Source organism: Leptinotarsa decemlineata, unplaced genomic scaffold (genome assembly GCF_025532065.1).
Source record: "Leptinotarsa decemlineata unplaced genomic scaffold, Ldec_3_MD MMD2_tig00026330_RagTag_RagTag, whole genome shotgun sequence".
NCBI lineage: Eukaryota > Metazoa > Arthropoda > Insecta > Coleoptera > Chrysomelidae > Leptinotarsa > Leptinotarsa decemlineata.
In genome coordinates, this window is record NW_027412690.1 from 6,611,133 (window position 1) to 6,629,683 (window position 18,551).

Genomic DNA, 18,551 nt, shown 5'->3' on the forward strand with positions numbered 1-18,551 from the left:
CCATACTGGCCTGGAAGGCAATGAGGCTGCTGACTCCCTTGCAAAAGAGGGTGCTGCAAGCAGCTTCATCGGACCAAACCTGTCATTAGCATCGCCTTGGGCTTTGCCAAAAAAACACTAAACACCTGGATGGCAAGAAGATTTATGGACTTCAGGCAGTATCTTCCATTATTGGCTCACTCCAAGGCGTTTATTTACCCTTCGAAGCTTGATACCAAACAGTTGTTGGACTACAGTAGGGATGTACTACGATGTTTAACAGGCCTTCTCATAGGTCACTTTCATTTGAATCATCATATGTCTGCTCCGCTGGGAACCGAGTCAGGATTTTAGAGTTCGGCAGAGCCGTACTCTCACCATCTAACCTGACAGACCACTCACCATACAAACGAATCGGCTTCGTTAAGAAACTGGTCGAGTATGAATAGGTGTGAGCCACAATAAACCCTTGCGGGTTCCGGTGGTGAGTGAGGTTCCTGGACAATTTTGCATACGGTCCGTTAGTAATGAGAGTATTGACCCTTTCGTAGTGGTACGATTTATCCAGAATTACTACTTCGTTACCTTTGTCGGCTTTCAAATAAAAAACGTCCTTGTCTCTCAATCGTTTGATAAGTTTCGTTTAGTTTTTATTGTTGTTTATTGAATGCTTCTGTTTATCTGTTATCTTGTTCTTGGAGATTTGATTCCTGACATTTTCTCGAACTAGTCCCTTCGAGGAATCGGGCATATATTGAATCGAACTTTCAACACTAGCAACGATATTCTCAAGAACTTTCTCGGAAGGCGGGATGCCAAATTTCAAACCGTTGTTCAGAAGGTTGATCTCTTCCTTATCAACAACCCACTCACTGATCTTTGAAACCAACGAATCAGTCTGAAACAAGTTTAGATTCATCTATGAAATATTGTTATATCCCAATATAAAGAATGGCTCAACAAAGTCGTAACACCAATTCGTTGATAATCAAAATCTCACATGTTTACTTCTATTCCTTTCAATTAGTCAAAATAGTATATTGCACAACAAGTGAGAAAAACGACATATTTCTCACATGCGCAGCAGTAATTTAAAGAAAAAACGTGTTTCATTTGTGCATGGTCGAAGCTTCACAGAGTTTTTGTAAATTTGGTAGAATTCTCTTGTGACTGTGAAATTTCTAGGAACCTTGGTTTTATTATCGGGTAATTTTATTGAAAGGGCCGAATTGAGATCTTCCATGTCATCAATTTTTAATTTTCGAAGTTCATCACAACGGCATGCTCCTGTAAGGTCAATAGCTAAAGCAGTCTGAAATCAAAACCAAACATTCATTTTTCGATAACAATTTAAAACTTTTCAATTCATACCTTTATAATACTTTTCATAAGGTGCATCTTTTAAAAATTGTTAATTTCTTCAGAAGTTAATGTTTTTGACTGTTTTGGAGCATATTTTTCAAATTTGCGTTCTGAAAATGCACGTAGTTTTACGTAATTTGATATATCAACACAGTTTTCAATAATTAAGCATCAGCATCGAGTACTGAGACCATAATGTTGATGATTTCAATCTTCTTGACAACTCTTCAAAATAAACTAACAAGGTATTGTCGGAACGAGAATTTACCTTGGCTTTCATTTTCCAGTCCATAAAGTTTCTGTAAAATATTTCATATTTTTCTCTTGATGTGCTTGTTAGCAAATTATTGCAAACATCTATTGCTTTCTGAACAATTTCTGAAGAAGTATTTTCCAACTCTAAATCTTCGTATTCCATTATATTCAATATATTTAATGAATTTGAACTGTTCATACTATAACAATCAACAATAAAACTATTTTCGTTGGTAAGTTGACAGCAAAAATTATGCAGTGCTTCGGTTTTGTTGTTATGGAAACGCCGACAATGGGCTACTTGGATATTGCACGCGCATCGTCTGCGTAGCGTTGTCAACATGGAGAACGTGTCATATCAATCTGACATGTAACAATTCATGACTGACTTGGGTTATCGTGATAACAGTTAGAAATTATTTCTCACTGTAATGGTAGATATTTCTCACTGCGTGAGAAATCCTTCGTTTTGAACTTATGAAAGCGATGAGAGTGGCACATTGTATAGCATCCGTAGAACAAAACTATTTTTTGTACAACTGTCAATGAAAATGATATTTTTAATTGTTGTTAAGAGTATTTGAAGATGATGTTTACAAAGTAGTGTTTACACTAGTGTTAAAGTATTTTTAACACGATTTTTTTTTCGACCAAATAGCAATAAACAAAACATAATTATTCAATTTCCACGGAAGTGGAAATATAAATAAATGAATGAATAAATAAATAAAGTATTTATTTATTTATTTATTTATTTATTCATTCATTTATTTATTGTCTTTCCAGCAATTAACTTGTGAAAAATACAGGAAAATTGTGAAAAATGTCAAAAAGTAGTATAACAACATAATACAATAAAGATTTGAAAAAATTGTTATAGATATTCACATAAATATAAATATAAATATAAATACACATACATGTTTACATACATAAATGCACATTAGTTCGCATATACATGAAAAGCATATTGCCTACATATTCCATTTAAAATTAAAGTTTCCTGATTAAAAAATTCTTCTATGGTGTAGCAGTTTTTGTGAAGTAAGTGTTTTTTCAGGAGATTTTTGAAAATTATTAAAGAAGCTGCATTCTTTATGTGATCTGCCAGAGAATAATAGCATTTGCATCTAATATATTTAAAGTTTTTTTGATACCGGACGGTGATATGCCGGTGGGGTGAAATAAGGTTTTTTCTTCTAGTATCATGTTCATGGTGTGTTCTGATGGCATTATAAGTGGCCCTATTTTTGAAAATGAAACAACACGCTTCGAGGATGTACGTGCTCATAACAGTCAAAATATTAAATTTTTTGAAAATCACTCTGCATGACTCTTCTACTCACTTTTGCAATTATTCTGTTTGCGTATTTTTGTAATAAGATATAGATACAATTAAATTCTGTTACAAATGTATCAAATACACCAATTACATTATTATTATTATTTATTAATATTGTCGTTTCCTTGATAATTATCAAACTCGAGAGCCATGACCAAAAATAGCACGTCAGGTTGAAAAAAAAATCGCTGGGGGACAAAATAGAAATTGATGATTCATTTCATTTTCTGAACAGACAGCTAGAGTTAACAGAATTATATTCCTGCAAATGAATTACTTTTTGAATCCATAAGATCAACCATAGGTATCAATTTTCTTTTAATTTTAGTTCCTGGATCAGAGATAACTCAAAATAGATTTCAAACTTGAGTATCGTAGTTTGCATTCCAAACATTACCAATGAAAAAATTTCAGTTTCAATATTCTGAAATATCTTATTTCAGTTGTTTTCAATTCACAAACCACTTTGGATTTCAAGTATTATGCTTTACCTGAATTCTCAACCACTTGCAAATCAAAACAAGTGAAAAATATAACTTACTCCATTCAAATAAAAATTGAAACGATGGTTCAGCTAGAATATTTGTGAACAAAAAATATTGTGAGAAAAACTAACAACTTTTCAATTCTACCTGATTATCAAGGTAGAAAGGTTTTACTCAAGCAACTACATTCGGCGGGTAGCAAAGGAAACTATAGACAAATGCTGAGCGAAGTAAAAGCTTTAGGAGAAACTAGATTCGTTTTGACCTGCTCCACTGATATTTTGGAAAATGTTTTGAAGCAGTTGCAACAAGTAGGAATGATGACGGAAATATATAGCTACCTTATCACAGATCTGGATATGCAGACCATAGATCTCGAGCCATTCCGGTATGGCGGAACCAATATTACAGGGGTAAGAACTTTTATTGTTCTGCATGTTTTTTCATAATCAAAGTAAAGCGCACCAACCACTGGGCTCACGAAAAATCATAGCACTTATACAAATTTACATGTTGAAAATTATTATAAATATTATTAACCTCTCGAATAGACGTGCGGTTATTAGTATTATATTTGTGATGCACTGTTTGGAAAACCTTTGGTGTAGTAATAATACTGGAGTTTTTTCCCAACACCAAACCGTTACTTCAACATCTCGGTACGTGTTTTGATCACCAAGTGATCATCTTCAAGGTTCGATCTTCCTTTTGAAGTTGATCACTTGGTGATCGAAACACGGGTCGAGGTGTTAAAATAGGTTTGGTGTTGGGAAATAACTCCAGTAATATTCATTGGTATTACAATTGCTATGTCTGTGGATGTACTCGTAGATGTAGAACGAACCACAACCACACTGTATTCGATATACTCCTGGGGTACGTGATTAATTCCTGGGGTCTTTTGGTGACCTGGGACTGTTCTCTGTTGTTCTCGTAGCGTTGAAATTAGACGTAACTCCATGTTTTTCAAGGATCCTTCCAATTGGGTTCGTTACATCGCTTATATGGGTCAGAAAAGTTCTTCCATTGGCCATTCGCTCCAGTGTCACCGTGGAGAGTTTATGTATGGGTCGTAAGGGTTGGTTGATTTCTGCCTCGTTATTTCTGCCACCCGAAAATGCATCCTTCAGATGACACCTTTCCTTTTTTTAGCCCTTCTGGCTCGCAGATACGTCTTGGCCTCTCTACCAGTGTCCTAATAACCCTTCTTTTTTGTCGTGGATGATGATTGAACTGCTCATATGAATATCAGTTCGTCTTGGCCTCTCTACCAGTGTCCTAATAACACTTCTTTTTTATCGTGGATGATGATTGGACTACTCATACGAATATCAGTCCGTATAGGTTGGTTTTCTGTTTTCTTCATACCCCAGTCTGTCACTATCCTGTCTTTCCACTTATACATCCATGGAAGCAGTTCCCTTCCTCTATTTTCTCCGTTGTGAACTGGGGTTTTCGATTGTAACAATTTATATGTTCCATAAATTTTGTCGATTTCTCTTCCCCGCGACTTTAAATCATTTTATAATGTCTGCCGCAGTAGCAGACGAAACGTCAGGTATATAAACTTGCAGGCCACGGCTAATAAAGCCAGAATCATCAGACAAAGCAAGTTGTTTGTTCGTAATCAGATCTCCACAATGTAATGAAAGGGCATGAATTAATTTCTCAAGAATTCGGAAATTACAGAAAGTTTTGTAATTGAACAATAATTCACAAAATTAGCCTTATCATTGTGTTTGAATATTGAATATCACTGTTCCATCATTCAACTGAAAAAATTCCACTTGGTGCTGATTGATTGAAGATCGTCCAAAATGGGTTACTTGGGGTATGGACACATCTTTATAACAGATGAGCGGGAATTCCATCTAGTCCACAACCTAACTTATCCTGTCCTACTAACAGCTCGGTAAAATACTTCGACAGAGTCAATTCAATTCGAAAAATATTTGTCGAACCGTTAGAAAAGTTATATTGTTGTTAGATTCTGTAATATTGCTGGAATAATTGATGGAAAAGTTGATAGCAAAAAGGTTTGCAATATCAGAGTCTCCATCTCTGTTATTGTCTTTAGGATACATACTGTTAGCTTTGTAACAATCTTTATACATTGTCATCTAAAACACGCGTGACATTATGTGTGACGTTTCATTTTGATGTGTTGCATCTTCAAAAAGTGAACAGGTTTCTAGTACGTATGTCACCGTATGCCACTCTTATGCGACAAATGGGTTGCTCACTTCGACAGAAGAGATATTCACGCGAGAAATTTTTATGTCCAATACTTCTGGAAGAGCACAATGGAATGTTTTCATCGGTGACGACTCAAAAGTTTTCTCTAGCCAATCCTCTTATCGTTCAGCATATATGCGGTTTTCGATCAAATTTTCAGCGTCTCATGACATTACTCTCCTAATTGCTTTCACCAGGAGAGGAAACAAGCCTCCCCTGTGCAGCTCTGCAAACGCATATGCTCAAATTATTAACCACCCAGAACTAGCCCATAGCTATATCTATTGTATCGTCAGGTATAGCTGAATTTCAGATGCCCTCATTTAGGAATGTTGTTGGATCTTCCAAACTTGATCATTTGACAACCTCAATATTCACCAATTTACTGGAATCTATGATGTATACGATATTTCAGAATATGGTCAACAGGCATAATTCCAGAGCTATACATTATGGCCTGGATGGCTATAGTTCGTGTTGCATACTGACTGCCGATCAGGTATATTATTCTCATGGAGCATATTTTCTAGGATATGTTTTTCTGATGGAGATAAAGTGAGGTTACCTTTAGGAGTTGGAGAAGAGAGAGATAGAGAATATGATTTTTTGTTCAAAGATACAAAATCTTGTTAACAAAGGTAAAGTAAAAGACACACACAGAAATAAGAAATGGAACAATAAGTCGATACCGACATTATATCAGAATGTCTCATACCTACAACAATATATAAAATCTAGCACATGAGAAACATCTTACAACATAATGAAACAAGGAACTGATGGATGTAGCCGTTACTACGTGGTAGGAAATCATAATGGAGGAAAGAGAATTGAGAATTTCTATGTTTTTCACCACTTTTATTTGTAACTAATGTTACTGCAGTTTCGTCCTATAGGGACATTTCTTCTGGTTTATCCAACAGGAGAGCTTTTACATCCTTTCTGAAATGTTCTACTGAACTTATTTCTTCAATGTGTTTTGGTAAGTGATTAAACGTCTTACTGCTTCCATAAAATACTGAATCTTTAATTAGTGTCAGTAATGGCATCGGGAGTTTAATGTTGCCAGTTTGACGGGACGTTTGTAAATAGTGTCAAATTTGTGAATATGTTTTTTAATTAGACATACCGTTTCCATAAGGAAAATTGCGAATACTGTAAACATTTTGTGTTTACAGGAATCTCGAATTCTTGCTTTGTACATGTATTTTACTGCACGTTTCTGTAAAACAAAAACAGAGTCTTTGAGATTCATATTATACACCCCCCCAGAATGGGATTCCATATATCAGGTGGGATTCTACTAAGGAATGGTACACAACCTTTGCGGAAGAAAGGCCAAAGTTCATTCGATGTTACTCTTACGGCATAACATCCAGAGGACAACTTTTTATTTAAATTTGAAACGAATTTCAGTCTGCAATCTATATGAACACCTAGAAATCTTGTATGTTTAGCGCTGTCTATAACATCCTCACCCATGACAATCTCATTTAATTCACCTTTGAGAAAAAGGTTATGGTGTTAGATAACATTGGGGGTAATATCAAATTCAATTCTTCTGAATGTCGTTCTTTCTCTCATGGAGAGGTGAGAATATAATGAGGTTCGTAACAATGTATGAAGCGTATGGCAAGCTCGAATATTGTCCGCAGTATCTCGGTGGAGGTTCGCCTGCTTCACATCATAAAGTAGAATCTGAATGACGTGCAATCTCTCAAGAATTGAACGATCTATATCTGATACATATTAGATCTGACTAGGGATCTGACTAGAGGTGTTGTGTCTGCACTTCTTGTGATCTTCGACAGCATTTTGAACAGATTAATTCCTTTTTGACATTTCTTATGAGATTGCTTCTGTGTACTTTTCGGTCTAATTTGGATCAAAAGATCGTTTCGAAGAATCTTAGATCACCAACGTTGTTTAGGTTTCTGCCCTGTAGGTTTGTATCTCGGTCACACCTGCTTTGAAAAAAGTTATCTTTGTTTCGTCTGCTGAAAAATTGAAGCCAGTTTCATTGGACCGAATTTAAGACTGTGGTATAGTTTCTATTTTTTTGCCTTTGGTATATGAAATTAGATCATCTATATAAAGGAACAAAGTAGCACCAATTTCAGATATTTGTGGAGCGTTAATTTAGTGGATTCCTCTTCTTTTGGTTTCAAGAAAATTTGAAATGTAAGCAAGGATGTTACCTCAAATATTTTCAACTTGTACTAGGTGTTCTCTGTTACTGGTTTTCGTAAATAATCAGGTTTCCTCTATATTGCTCTCGTGAATTCGATGAGTCTTATAATATTTTTAGATCAGAATGGTTGACCCAGAACAGACTGATGTCAAGCAAATAGCTTTGGTTTCCTCTATATTGTTCTCGTGAATTCGATGAGTCTTATAATATTTTTAGATCAGAATGGTTGACCCAGAACAGACTGATGTCAAGCAAATAGCTTTGATAGTGCAGCCTCACGGTGATGGCCATAAGGTGAGAGTGGAAACGGCCCTGATAATCGATGCGGTGACCCTATTCTACGAGACACTTTATGACCTTACTATTGACCAGAAGAAGATTTTGAAAGCACTGCCACTAAACTGTAAATCTACAAACAGTTGGAATGACGGTTATACCATAATAAACTTGATGAAATCGGTGAGTTCATTTGAATATTCAATTCCTGTGGTATATTTTAGGATAAACATGTTTTTGGTGCAATAATAATAGTGATGGATATTTTTATTGCTTGATTTCAGAAATCTACACAAGGCATAACGGGACTTGTGCAGTTTGATGTGGAAGGTTTCCGAAGAGATTTCAAAATAGACGTTCTCGAGTTATTTCCTGATGGATTGCTCAAAATTGGAGAGTGGAATTCGTCTGTGCGAAATGTTCATTTGAATCGACCAGATAGAGTGAAATATGGAAGTGGTAAACCAGGAGATAATATCTTCAACAGGACATTTACTGTACTGATAAGTATAGTAGGTTCTTTATATTTGTTTAGATTTGCATATGATCCGCTTGTAGAATATCGCTTGTTGAAATTTCTGTTACATGATTATTGAAATCAATAATACATAACTCACCAATAATTTTTCACAAGATACTTCTCATTTTATAGGTTTTTTCAGTTGAAATATCTGTATGTAACGAATTTATTTTGAAACGTATAGAATTTTTTTTTCCGCATTTTCCAAGTTTTTTAGCAGACATAGAAACATGACATATGGTTATATGAAATAAACATACTTCAAATTGAATATCGCAGGTTGCAATATTGCTTAATCAAAAACCAAAACTGAATAGAAAATTTAATATTTAACATTCATATATTTTTGAATAAATGAACATCAGATCTATTATGAATTTCATTAGTTCGGACTTCCATTGTCTGATATTATATAAAATGATTTGAAATCCCTGAAAAAACTAAAAAATAAGAAATTAAAATTTAAAGAAGAACAATAAAAATTAATAGACCCTACTGCATCAATTGAAGGGAAGTTGTACCAGATTTTGAAAAAACACCAAGTCTATTTTTCGGACAAGGCGAGATAATCCCTAACACCGCACCACAGTAAGCCTCCTCACTTTTATGAACTACCCAAAATCCATAAGAAGGACGTTCCGCTCAGATCGATCATCAGCTCCAGAGATTCGGCTACACAAAATTCGTCTAGATTTTTACTCCCCATAATACTACCATTACAGTCGTTGGATTGGCCGTCGAGGTCCTACAGAATGGCCAGCTCGCTCGCCAGATTTGACACCTTTGGACATTTTATGGGGCTATTTGGAGCAAAAAGTGTACGAAACTGAACCTGCTTCAATATTGAATTTACGGCAGAGAATAAAAATATTTGTAGAGATATTGACGTTACTGTGTTCGAAAATGTTCGGCGTGAAATATCGGATATTTATCATATTTACCATGCACGTATTCAGAAGTATAATTTTAAAAACTGTTTTTGAATGTTCACAGACTCCTCCATATGGAATGCTCAAAGAAACCACGACACAGCTGAATGGAAATGATAGATACGAAGGTTTTGGAGTAGACGTTATTCACGAGCTATCAAAAATTTTGGGATTCAACTACACGTTTGTTCTTCAAGAGGACGGACTTTATGGAAACTACAACAAAACATCAGGGGAGTGGAATGGGATGCTCAGAGAGATTATAGATGGGGTGAGGATTGGAAATTTGTATGATAAGAAAGTTGTATCAAGGATGTAAATAACAAACTGTTAATTACAATATTTTTGATATTGAAAATCATTTTTTATATTCTAAGGGTATTGAAATTCATAAACCAAATGAAATCATTGAAAATTTGCACCAAGCAGACCGTTTTAGTAAATTTTTCTTTCAAGAGAGCTGATTTGGCGATCACGGATTTGACTGTTACATCTGAAAGAGAAAATGCAGTAGATTTCACAATGCCATTCATGAACTTAGGTGAGTTTCACAACTTTTTCATTTCTCTACCAAATCAACAGTGAATCTCAAGGTTACTGATTATAATGCGAGAATTTTCCAGGTATAAGTATTCTCTACCGAAAACCAGAACCAGTTCCACCAAGTTTGTTCATGTTCGTGTCACCATTTTCATTCTATGTATGGATCTTGTTAGCAGTTTCGTACTTCGTAGTTTCCATCAGTTTCTTCGTGATGGGAAGGTTATCCCCCACAGAATGGCAGAACCCCTTTCCTTGTGTGGAGGAACCGGAGTACCTTGTTAATCAATTCACCGTCAGGAATTCTTTATGGTTCACTGTTGGAGCTTTGATGCAGCAAGGTTCGGAGCTGGCGCCAGTGTAAGTGTAATAGAAGAAAAATTATTATTTTGTGGTTTTGTGGTTTAAAACCTGAGGTTTCATGAAAACGAGCATATAAAAAAATAAATGAAAGGCTATGTACTAATTGATGGCTCTGAAGGAAATAAATTTGGGTTTTTTTTCATATATGACCAAGATCTTGAATCTTTTCTAGAACAACTTATTGAACGAGAAGGAACAACTCCAGAAACACTTTATAACTACCAACTTCACCGCAGTACTCGTATCTTTGTTATTTGTGAACCTTACCTTTTTTCATGTGAACTGGATGATCTGAAAATTCATCTTGGCAGGACTACAAATGATCAAAATATCATATTCAAGTTTCTGTTTATTCATGATGAATCATGGGAGTATTTGGCCAGTTACGGGTCTTACAGTAACGATACAATGCTTCTTCTAGGACAAAATCTCATGCTTTTTCTATTGGAGATTCATTTTGGTCATTTTTGTCACTCCAAGCGGAATCTTGTGAAAAACCCAACTTGAGGTGCGTGTGAAGTGTGTTAGAGTGAGACAATGCAATATGTGTGTGTGAATGAGGGGGAAGGCGATGACGTCACTGTAGAGTGAAAAAAAAACAAACATGGCGGCATGCCTAAACGACACTAAGCTGTATCTTCGTTATTAATAGTCGGATCGTGACGTGCAGCATATCAAATGAAAGGGAAAGAAACATCTGTTGAAGTCGTTTGGAAATTAAGTGAACCAAAGAAAAACTGTGAGTTACATAAGATTTTTTCAATTCTTGAAATGAAAGCAGATTATGGCCTCTGAAACAATGAGTATCTGTACAATTTCTCAGCTCTTTTTTTATAAACGAATTTACACATTCCAGTGGTAAGAAGCAGATCGTTATTCATGAAAAATACTTTGAATTTACGCAGTAACTCATCGGGATGAACTGAAAACTTTGCCATTTCTACACCCCTATAAACATTTTCTTTGCAAATTTTTTCAGGTTGTGGAAGGTGAAAATCTCCAAAGAGGTCGATGAAAAAGTCTGATTTCTTTCACAAATAACGAATTTTGTTCTATCTATGTGACTTTATTTCTTTCGTTCCAGTGCAATTTCTACAAGGACCGCGTCAGGAGTGTGGTGGTTTTTTGTACTGGTTATGGTATCTTCCTACACTGCTAATTTGGCGGCTTTTTTGACAGTCACTACGTTGGTCACCCCATTCAAAGATATCGAAGAGTTAGCTGCTCAAGAGGAAATCAAATTTGGTGCTAAAAAAGGAGGAGCAACAGCCCACTATTTCAGGGTGAGAGTGTATGTATGATAATTAAGTAAGAATTACTACCATCATCACATCCGATTTGTATCGAAAAAAAAACCTTTTTGGTAGCTATTCCTGTATCAGAAACTCTCGAAAAATTTCAATTTGAATATCAATATATTTATCATATTTATCCCTATTCAGCTGATGACATGCTAGCAGTTCTCATGAGCAACAAAATCATACAGAATCAAGACCGTTCATTGAATATATCACTTTTATGGCTATTTGAAATTCAATAAACAGATCATCAGCTTTCATACCCAATCTAAGTAGTGAACATCAGTAGTAAACCCTTCTCCTTCACGAAGACTATCACATCCACCACTATTGTGATTCAGCAGTCGAAAGAAAAACTCCATAAAGCATATTGGACTATAAATATCTCAAAATAAATATGAAAGTACCGCCCCACTGATTCGTGAATTGTTATCTTCAGTTGAAGGATGACATCAGTCTGTCAAATTACATAGAAATCAATCTGAAGTTACTGAAGAAGTTCCCTAAAAACAAACATTTCGCCTAATTGAGGTACCATGGAGGTACAGACAAATACTCTTCGAAAGTAATTCACTTCCATATAATCTGCAATATTCGAATCATCAGAATCATTCCAGCCATGAATCTTCAAAATAAACCAGAAGGAATTTTGAAATGCATCAGTAAAATTGCTATCAGAAATAATTGAATATTACTGGCCGATACTTAATGAAAATCCATATTAAAACTCATTCATACAGTTGATTGTAGGTATAATTTTCCCTATACATGTATTAATAATATTTTTGTTATCAGAAAGATTGAGTGTAACAGTTACTGTTACTGAAGCAAGTTCTATAATAATGATTATAATAGCATTCATTGCTCAACAGTATGTACAATCCATTTGCAGAGCGACATCGAAATCACAAAAGTTAGAAAAAAGAATGCTATTACAAAAATAAATGAAAAAATAAATATAATGTAATATATTTCGCAACGCATGCTCAATTTGCTTGAAGCTTACCCAGAATAAATTGCAAAAGTTACAAATTTTGTCAAAACTATTACATTTTGTGCTGACATCGTTACTTGGTCGGAAATTATAGAAAGTTTAGTTGTTTCTACGTGATAATTGCAGTAATTTAAAATTCAGTTGGCTTAGTAGGTCAGAGCAGTCAATAAAATTATAAACCTGTTTATGGAGATATGAAAAAACACTGATCATCTTCTAAACTCTAAGCTTTCAAAGTTGAATCTGTACATATGACCCCGGTGTAGATACATACTGTCAACTTTAAAAGGCAAATATTTGAGGAACTTTTTCTGCAAGTTTTTGATCCTGATAATGTGTTGAGCATAGTGAGGACTTCATACATCAGAACAATAATTTAACATCGACCTAACACAAGAAAAATATGAAGTCTTCAAGATAACAATGTTGGTGAAATTGCGGCAATTGTTCACCATAAATCCATACATCCTAAATGCATCTGAAAGTTTAACATTATTGTGTCGAAGAAAACTAAATCCAGATTCAAAGATAGCCCCCAGATCTTTTATGAAAGTATTTTATAATATGGCAGTTTTATTCAGATTATATGAAAACTTGGAGATTGTTTTCGTAGTCTACGTAACAGTTTCACGTCTAGATACATCATGTCATAAATCAGTAGCCAAACACCAATCATGTACCACATTCAGCAGGTTATTTTGAAATTGCTCACAAATGGTTTAGTGTGATATTGGTAGATGAAGTTTTCAATCATCTGCATATAGCAACTGAATATCAACTGAATCATTCACAAATAATAAAGAAATGAATACCCTAGATTGCAGCCTTCAGGGACTCCAGAAGATGAAACATATGAATCGGAATAATGGCCATTATAAAAAATGAACTGTTATCGATCTGAAGAACTATATGATATCTCTGGATGAGCCAAAACGGCTCAGCTTTTCCAACAAACTTCCATGATGTAAGCTCTGGTAGAAGTCCATTATATCTCAAAGTGGAGTGCAGTATATTTCCGGAGAATAAAAACTCAAAGTCGTCTCCACAATTTATCATCACCCTCAGATGTTAGAATATATGACTTTTTGATGGTTTTACCATCCTAACAATTGAGGGTGATAATAAATTGTGGAGACGACTTTGAGTTTTTATTCTTCGCAATTTCCATGATCTATCCTGTCAAAATAGATAAATCTAAAGCAGAACTTTAAACTTTCAGGCCAGTCTCTATATACCTACATAGTAGGTTCAAAGGACTGACGCCTATCAGAAAACAATTATTCCCCTGGCTAACACCAGGAAGGGCGTTGGATTATATCCGACTGGCGACAGTGCAGGAATCTTCCGAAAGCATAGCACACTGACTAATAAGAAAGTTTTTCTTCCTTATTCAGAGGAATCGGGCAAACTACGGATATGCAGTTGGTTAGTACCTCGTCCACTAGATGGAGTGACATTTTGTGATGTTTGCTCCAACTTCGGAAGAGGAATGAAATACTCTGAAAGAATTCCGATTTTCAATTTTGGAATATCATTGACTTTAGGTCGATGATGGTCACTATCTTGCACTGACGAGTGGCTAATGAGCCCGAAACCGGTCTGCAAGTGTGCCCGTTCCAAAATTGAGAATCGACTTTTTCAGTTGTATTGCCACTTGCATATGCAGGACATTTTCTCTGTGAAGATTCCTGCACTGACGCCGGTCGGCGTGGTATTAGCCAGGGGAGTAGTTGTTTTCTGATAGGCGTCAGTCCATTAATCCTACTGTGTAGGTATATAGGGACTGGCCTGAACGTTTAAAGTTCTGCTTTAGATTTGTTGACTGCCAGTCTTCAAGCATAGCCCACTGACTAATAAGAAAATAGATAGATTACATAGAGAGTTATTGGGTGATAACAATAAGAAATTTATCACCAGACCTTAAAACTGGAACGATTTCAGTTCATTTCCACAAATCTGAAATGATTTTCCTTCTCAGTGCCAAATCGAATAAAACAAAATTCTATCTGCACCAGATGTCATTTTGTTCTAGGCCAGATTCAACAATTCTTTCTTTAGTTACATCAGATATAATAATGTTGACACAAAAAAAAATGGTTCTCGTACGTATGCATTTCAATATTGATGGGATCCGATGTTAGGACGAATAAACCCTCAAAAAGTTCAGCAAATTTATCAATACTATTCTGTGGCCCAGAATATTGTTAATAAATATGGGACACCGTGCCAGACATCCAAAAGGACTTATTGTTTAAACAAGTGTATGACTAAAAAGTTGTGATTCATTCGTATAATGGAGAAACCAAAACATCAATTATTAGTTTCAAGTCTTCGAAATTGATGTTTCTTTGTTGTAGCCCTAGGACCGATGATATCTGGGATTGATAAAGTAAATAGTTCAAAGAAACCTTGCATTAAATAAGCTATGTTCAGAAATTGACTTCATTGTAAAAATCAGTTACATCTTATTTATAAACAGAATACTATAAGTAAGCAAAATTATTTTTATAAAATATGTGCAAATATCAATCACAACGTCAGTTCCAACAGCACTTTCTGTCTATTTTCAGGATTCGAATTTATCCAAGTACCAAAAAGTCTGGAGCTACATGGTTCACCATCCAGAGCTGATGATGGACGACAATGACGCTGGTGTGACTAAAGTTGAAAAAGAAAATTACGCTTTCTTAATGGAATCCACGACCATCGAGTACAATACAGAGAGACACTGCAGCTTGGCTAGAGTTGGAGGATTGTTAGATGACAAAGGGTATGGAATAGCTATGAGAAGAAGTAAGTAACTAACTGGATAACTTCTAGAATCATCAATTTCCTGTGGAATGAATACGTTATTGATAAGTTGTGCAGAAGCTAGGAAATGGTTTTCTTTTCAGATTCGCAATATAGAAATGATCTGAGTACTGCAGTGTTACAACTACAAGAAAAAGGCATATTGACAGGTCTGAAAATAAAATGGTGGAAGGAAAAGAGGGGCGGTGGAAAATGTTCTGTGAGTAATAATCGTATGCATGAAGTACAAGTAAAAAGTTCACTTCTCATAAACATATACAGTTTTCAGTTGGATACATAAAGTTGGGAAAAAGATCTTGGCACAAAAAAGTGAAAATATGGAATTTTCATGTACAATGTGTCAAGAAGCTCAAAATAAATAAAACTATTGTAACCAGACTGTTTGGAACCAAATGTTCCAAAAAGTGCATCACAAGTATTAAACAATATATTTGGACAGTGGTTCAACCTTCGATCAGTTTATTAATATCCATTCTTTAATTTTTGGCAACTGGTTGAACATTTTGCAACCATTATAGATAATGGAATCTCTTATGAGTGATGTACTAGGTATTGGCAACTTGATGTTGTTGGATTGCCTTGTCACATAATGGGTTGGTGAAGATTGAAATGTGTTCGAATATTTTTTAATTGAACAAACTGTTTCCATTATAAAGATAGAAATCACTGTTAGAATTGAATGAGATTCAAACTGTGTGGTTAGCCATTCAGCAGTCTGGTTAGCAGGAAAACTCATGCCAAAGACAATTGGTCGAACCGACTTGCCAGACTTGTGAATTTTTAGTAAACCGTATATTTTAGGAACTGTGGGATTGGAAACCCGTAGCTTTCTGAAGTGCTATTCATAAATATAATACTGATCATTATTGAAAAATGGCACTTACCAGAATGCAGGAATAATATATCGTATCTTCAAGCTCAAGAGCACCTTCAAACTGAAACAATTTTTAGTGCATAGATGTTTTTATGACTTGGAAAATGCCTAGCCTATCGAAATTTTTGTGTATTTTTCTTCCTAGTATGGATGACGTTCTCTTATACAACGCATTCACTGTCTATACATTCTTTTAACCCCCACCAGACATCAAACCGGAGTTTATTTTGCCACAGAATTTTCGAAATAAATTGAATTACTACGTTTTATATTGATATTTTAGATTTAATTATGAATGGATTTTTTTTATTTTGATTTTTTTTTATTACTTGTTATAGATGTTTCAATGCTAGCATTATACTACGAAACATACATGAACTATTCATTTTTGACTTATTGGTTTTTTTTTTCGCAGACAAAATCAGAAGATAGCGAAGCAACTCCTCTGGATCTGCAGAATGTAGGTGGAGTATTTCTAGTATTGTTTGTCGGAGCGATACTGGGCATCATTGGTTCCTTTGTAGAATGTGCTCTGCGTCTTTACCGAAAGTCCGAGAGAGACCAGGTGTCGTTCAAGGAGGAACTGATGAAGGAGATGAGATTTTTCATTCAGTTCAAACAGAACGTCAAAGAAGTTGATGGTACACCTCACGATAGCACTAGTAATAAAAATTTAATGAGTAGCACGAAATCGTTAGATACTGTGAGGATTAGTTGATAAAGGAAACATTTCAGAACTAGTCAAACAAAATTTGATTTTCCAGGAAGTTTATTCCAAAATATTCAACTTCAATATTTTTCGAAACAAATATTCTGTTCAAGTATATAGCAAATAAGATCTATTTAATAGATTTCGAATTTAAAATATATTGAATTGTCACAAGAACTTTGTCACAAGAACTTGAGTATGAATCGAAATTTTCAGTTCAGAGTGAGAATCCCAATAGAAAACTTATTTGGTGATCATCTGATCAGTAGTAATAATTTTAAATACAATGCATAATCAATCACTTGAACTGTTGTCGTAATCTGATTGTGAAAAAAACTAACGAATCTTTTTACACATTGTATAAGTTTAACTATTTTTGAGCACTCAAAGATTCATATTGTATTTTCAACACCGAAATTCTTAGAAATTCTCAATTCATTCATATATTTATATATCAATGGTTCTATGATAATGTGTGATCTTGATAATTTGAATGTTGATGACACTAAGAAAATGTCTTGACTCATAAATTGTATAAACCACTGTAGTTCCTTGGGAATAAATAAACTTTTGAGTTATTCAAACACTTTGAAGTTTGCATAATCTTCATTTATTTTACTTGCAGAGACCCAAATCCCTCATTCTAAACGATTACATCAATGACAATGACGATACAATGAGGTTAGATTGGTCCACACTCAACCAAATAAACCCAGCTTCTCAACGAAGCCGATTAGTTTGTATCATTAGTGGTCTTTCAGGTCAGATGGTAAGAGTGTGGCTCTGCCGAACTCTAAAAACCTGATTCGGTCCGAGCCTCTGCATATGATGATTCAAAGGCCTGTTAGACATTGTAGTTCATCCCTACTGTAGTCCAACAACTGTTTGGTATCAAGCTTCAAGGGGTGAATGAACGCCTTGTAATGAGCCAATCCTGGAAGATCCTGCCAGAAGTCCATAAATCTTCTTGCCATCCAGGTGTTCAATCTTTGTTTGCCAAACCCTGAAGGGATGCCAATGACAGGTTCTGGTCCGATGAAGTTGCTTGCAGCACCCTCCTTTGCAAGGTGCTCAGCAGCCTCATTGCCTTCCAGGCCAGTATGGCCAGGAATCCAGACCAGATACAATCTGTTGAGTCTTCCTTTCGAGGAGAGTCGTTTCTGGCAATTTGCTACATATTTATAAAAAATGTTTTTGAGCTCTCTCTGCGATTTGGTTTTTATCTCCTCAAGCGTCGCAAGATGCCATCCTTCCGTGAGTCCCTCGATCTTGGGAACAGAAAAAAGTCGCAGGGGGCAATTCTGATGAATACGGTGGCTGAGGTATGATTAAGGTGTTGGTTTAGGTCAAAAATTGTGAACGAGCAATGACAAGTGAGCTGGTGCTTT

The 18,551-nt window shown here is 35.2% G+C and overlaps 1 protein-coding gene across 4 annotated transcripts in view; it reads left to right on the top strand.

Moving 5' to 3' along the window:
• LOC111507083 (glutamate receptor ionotropic, kainate 2) overlaps window positions 1-17,749 on the top strand; it is a 40,209-nt gene extending 22,460 nt beyond the window's left edge. For 3 of the 4 annotated variants that reach the window (XM_074183047.1, XM_074183045.1, XM_074183046.1), the window contains exons 3-12: window positions 3,583-3,836; window positions 8,066-8,308; window positions 8,410-8,637; window positions 9,639-9,845; window positions 10,031-10,115; window positions 10,198-10,474; window positions 11,562-11,760; window positions 15,340-15,562; window positions 15,664-15,779; window positions 16,870-17,749. In XM_074183047.1, coding sequence (XP_074039148.1) covers window positions 3,583-3,836; window positions 8,066-8,308; window positions 8,410-8,637; window positions 9,639-9,845; window positions 10,031-10,115; window positions 10,198-10,474; window positions 11,562-11,760; window positions 15,340-15,562; window positions 15,664-15,779; window positions 16,870-17,172 — 2,135 coding nt within the window. In that variant the 3' untranslated portion in view covers window positions 17,173-17,749. Of the gene's footprint in view, window positions 1-3,582; window positions 3,837-8,065; window positions 8,309-8,409; window positions 8,638-9,638; window positions 9,846-10,030; window positions 10,116-10,197; window positions 10,475-11,561; window positions 11,769-15,339; window positions 15,563-15,663; window positions 15,780-16,869 lie in introns of those variants that run through there. The other variant, XM_023162330.2, reaches the window with a different exon arrangement.
• Window positions 17,750-18,551: the final 802 nt, after the last annotated feature.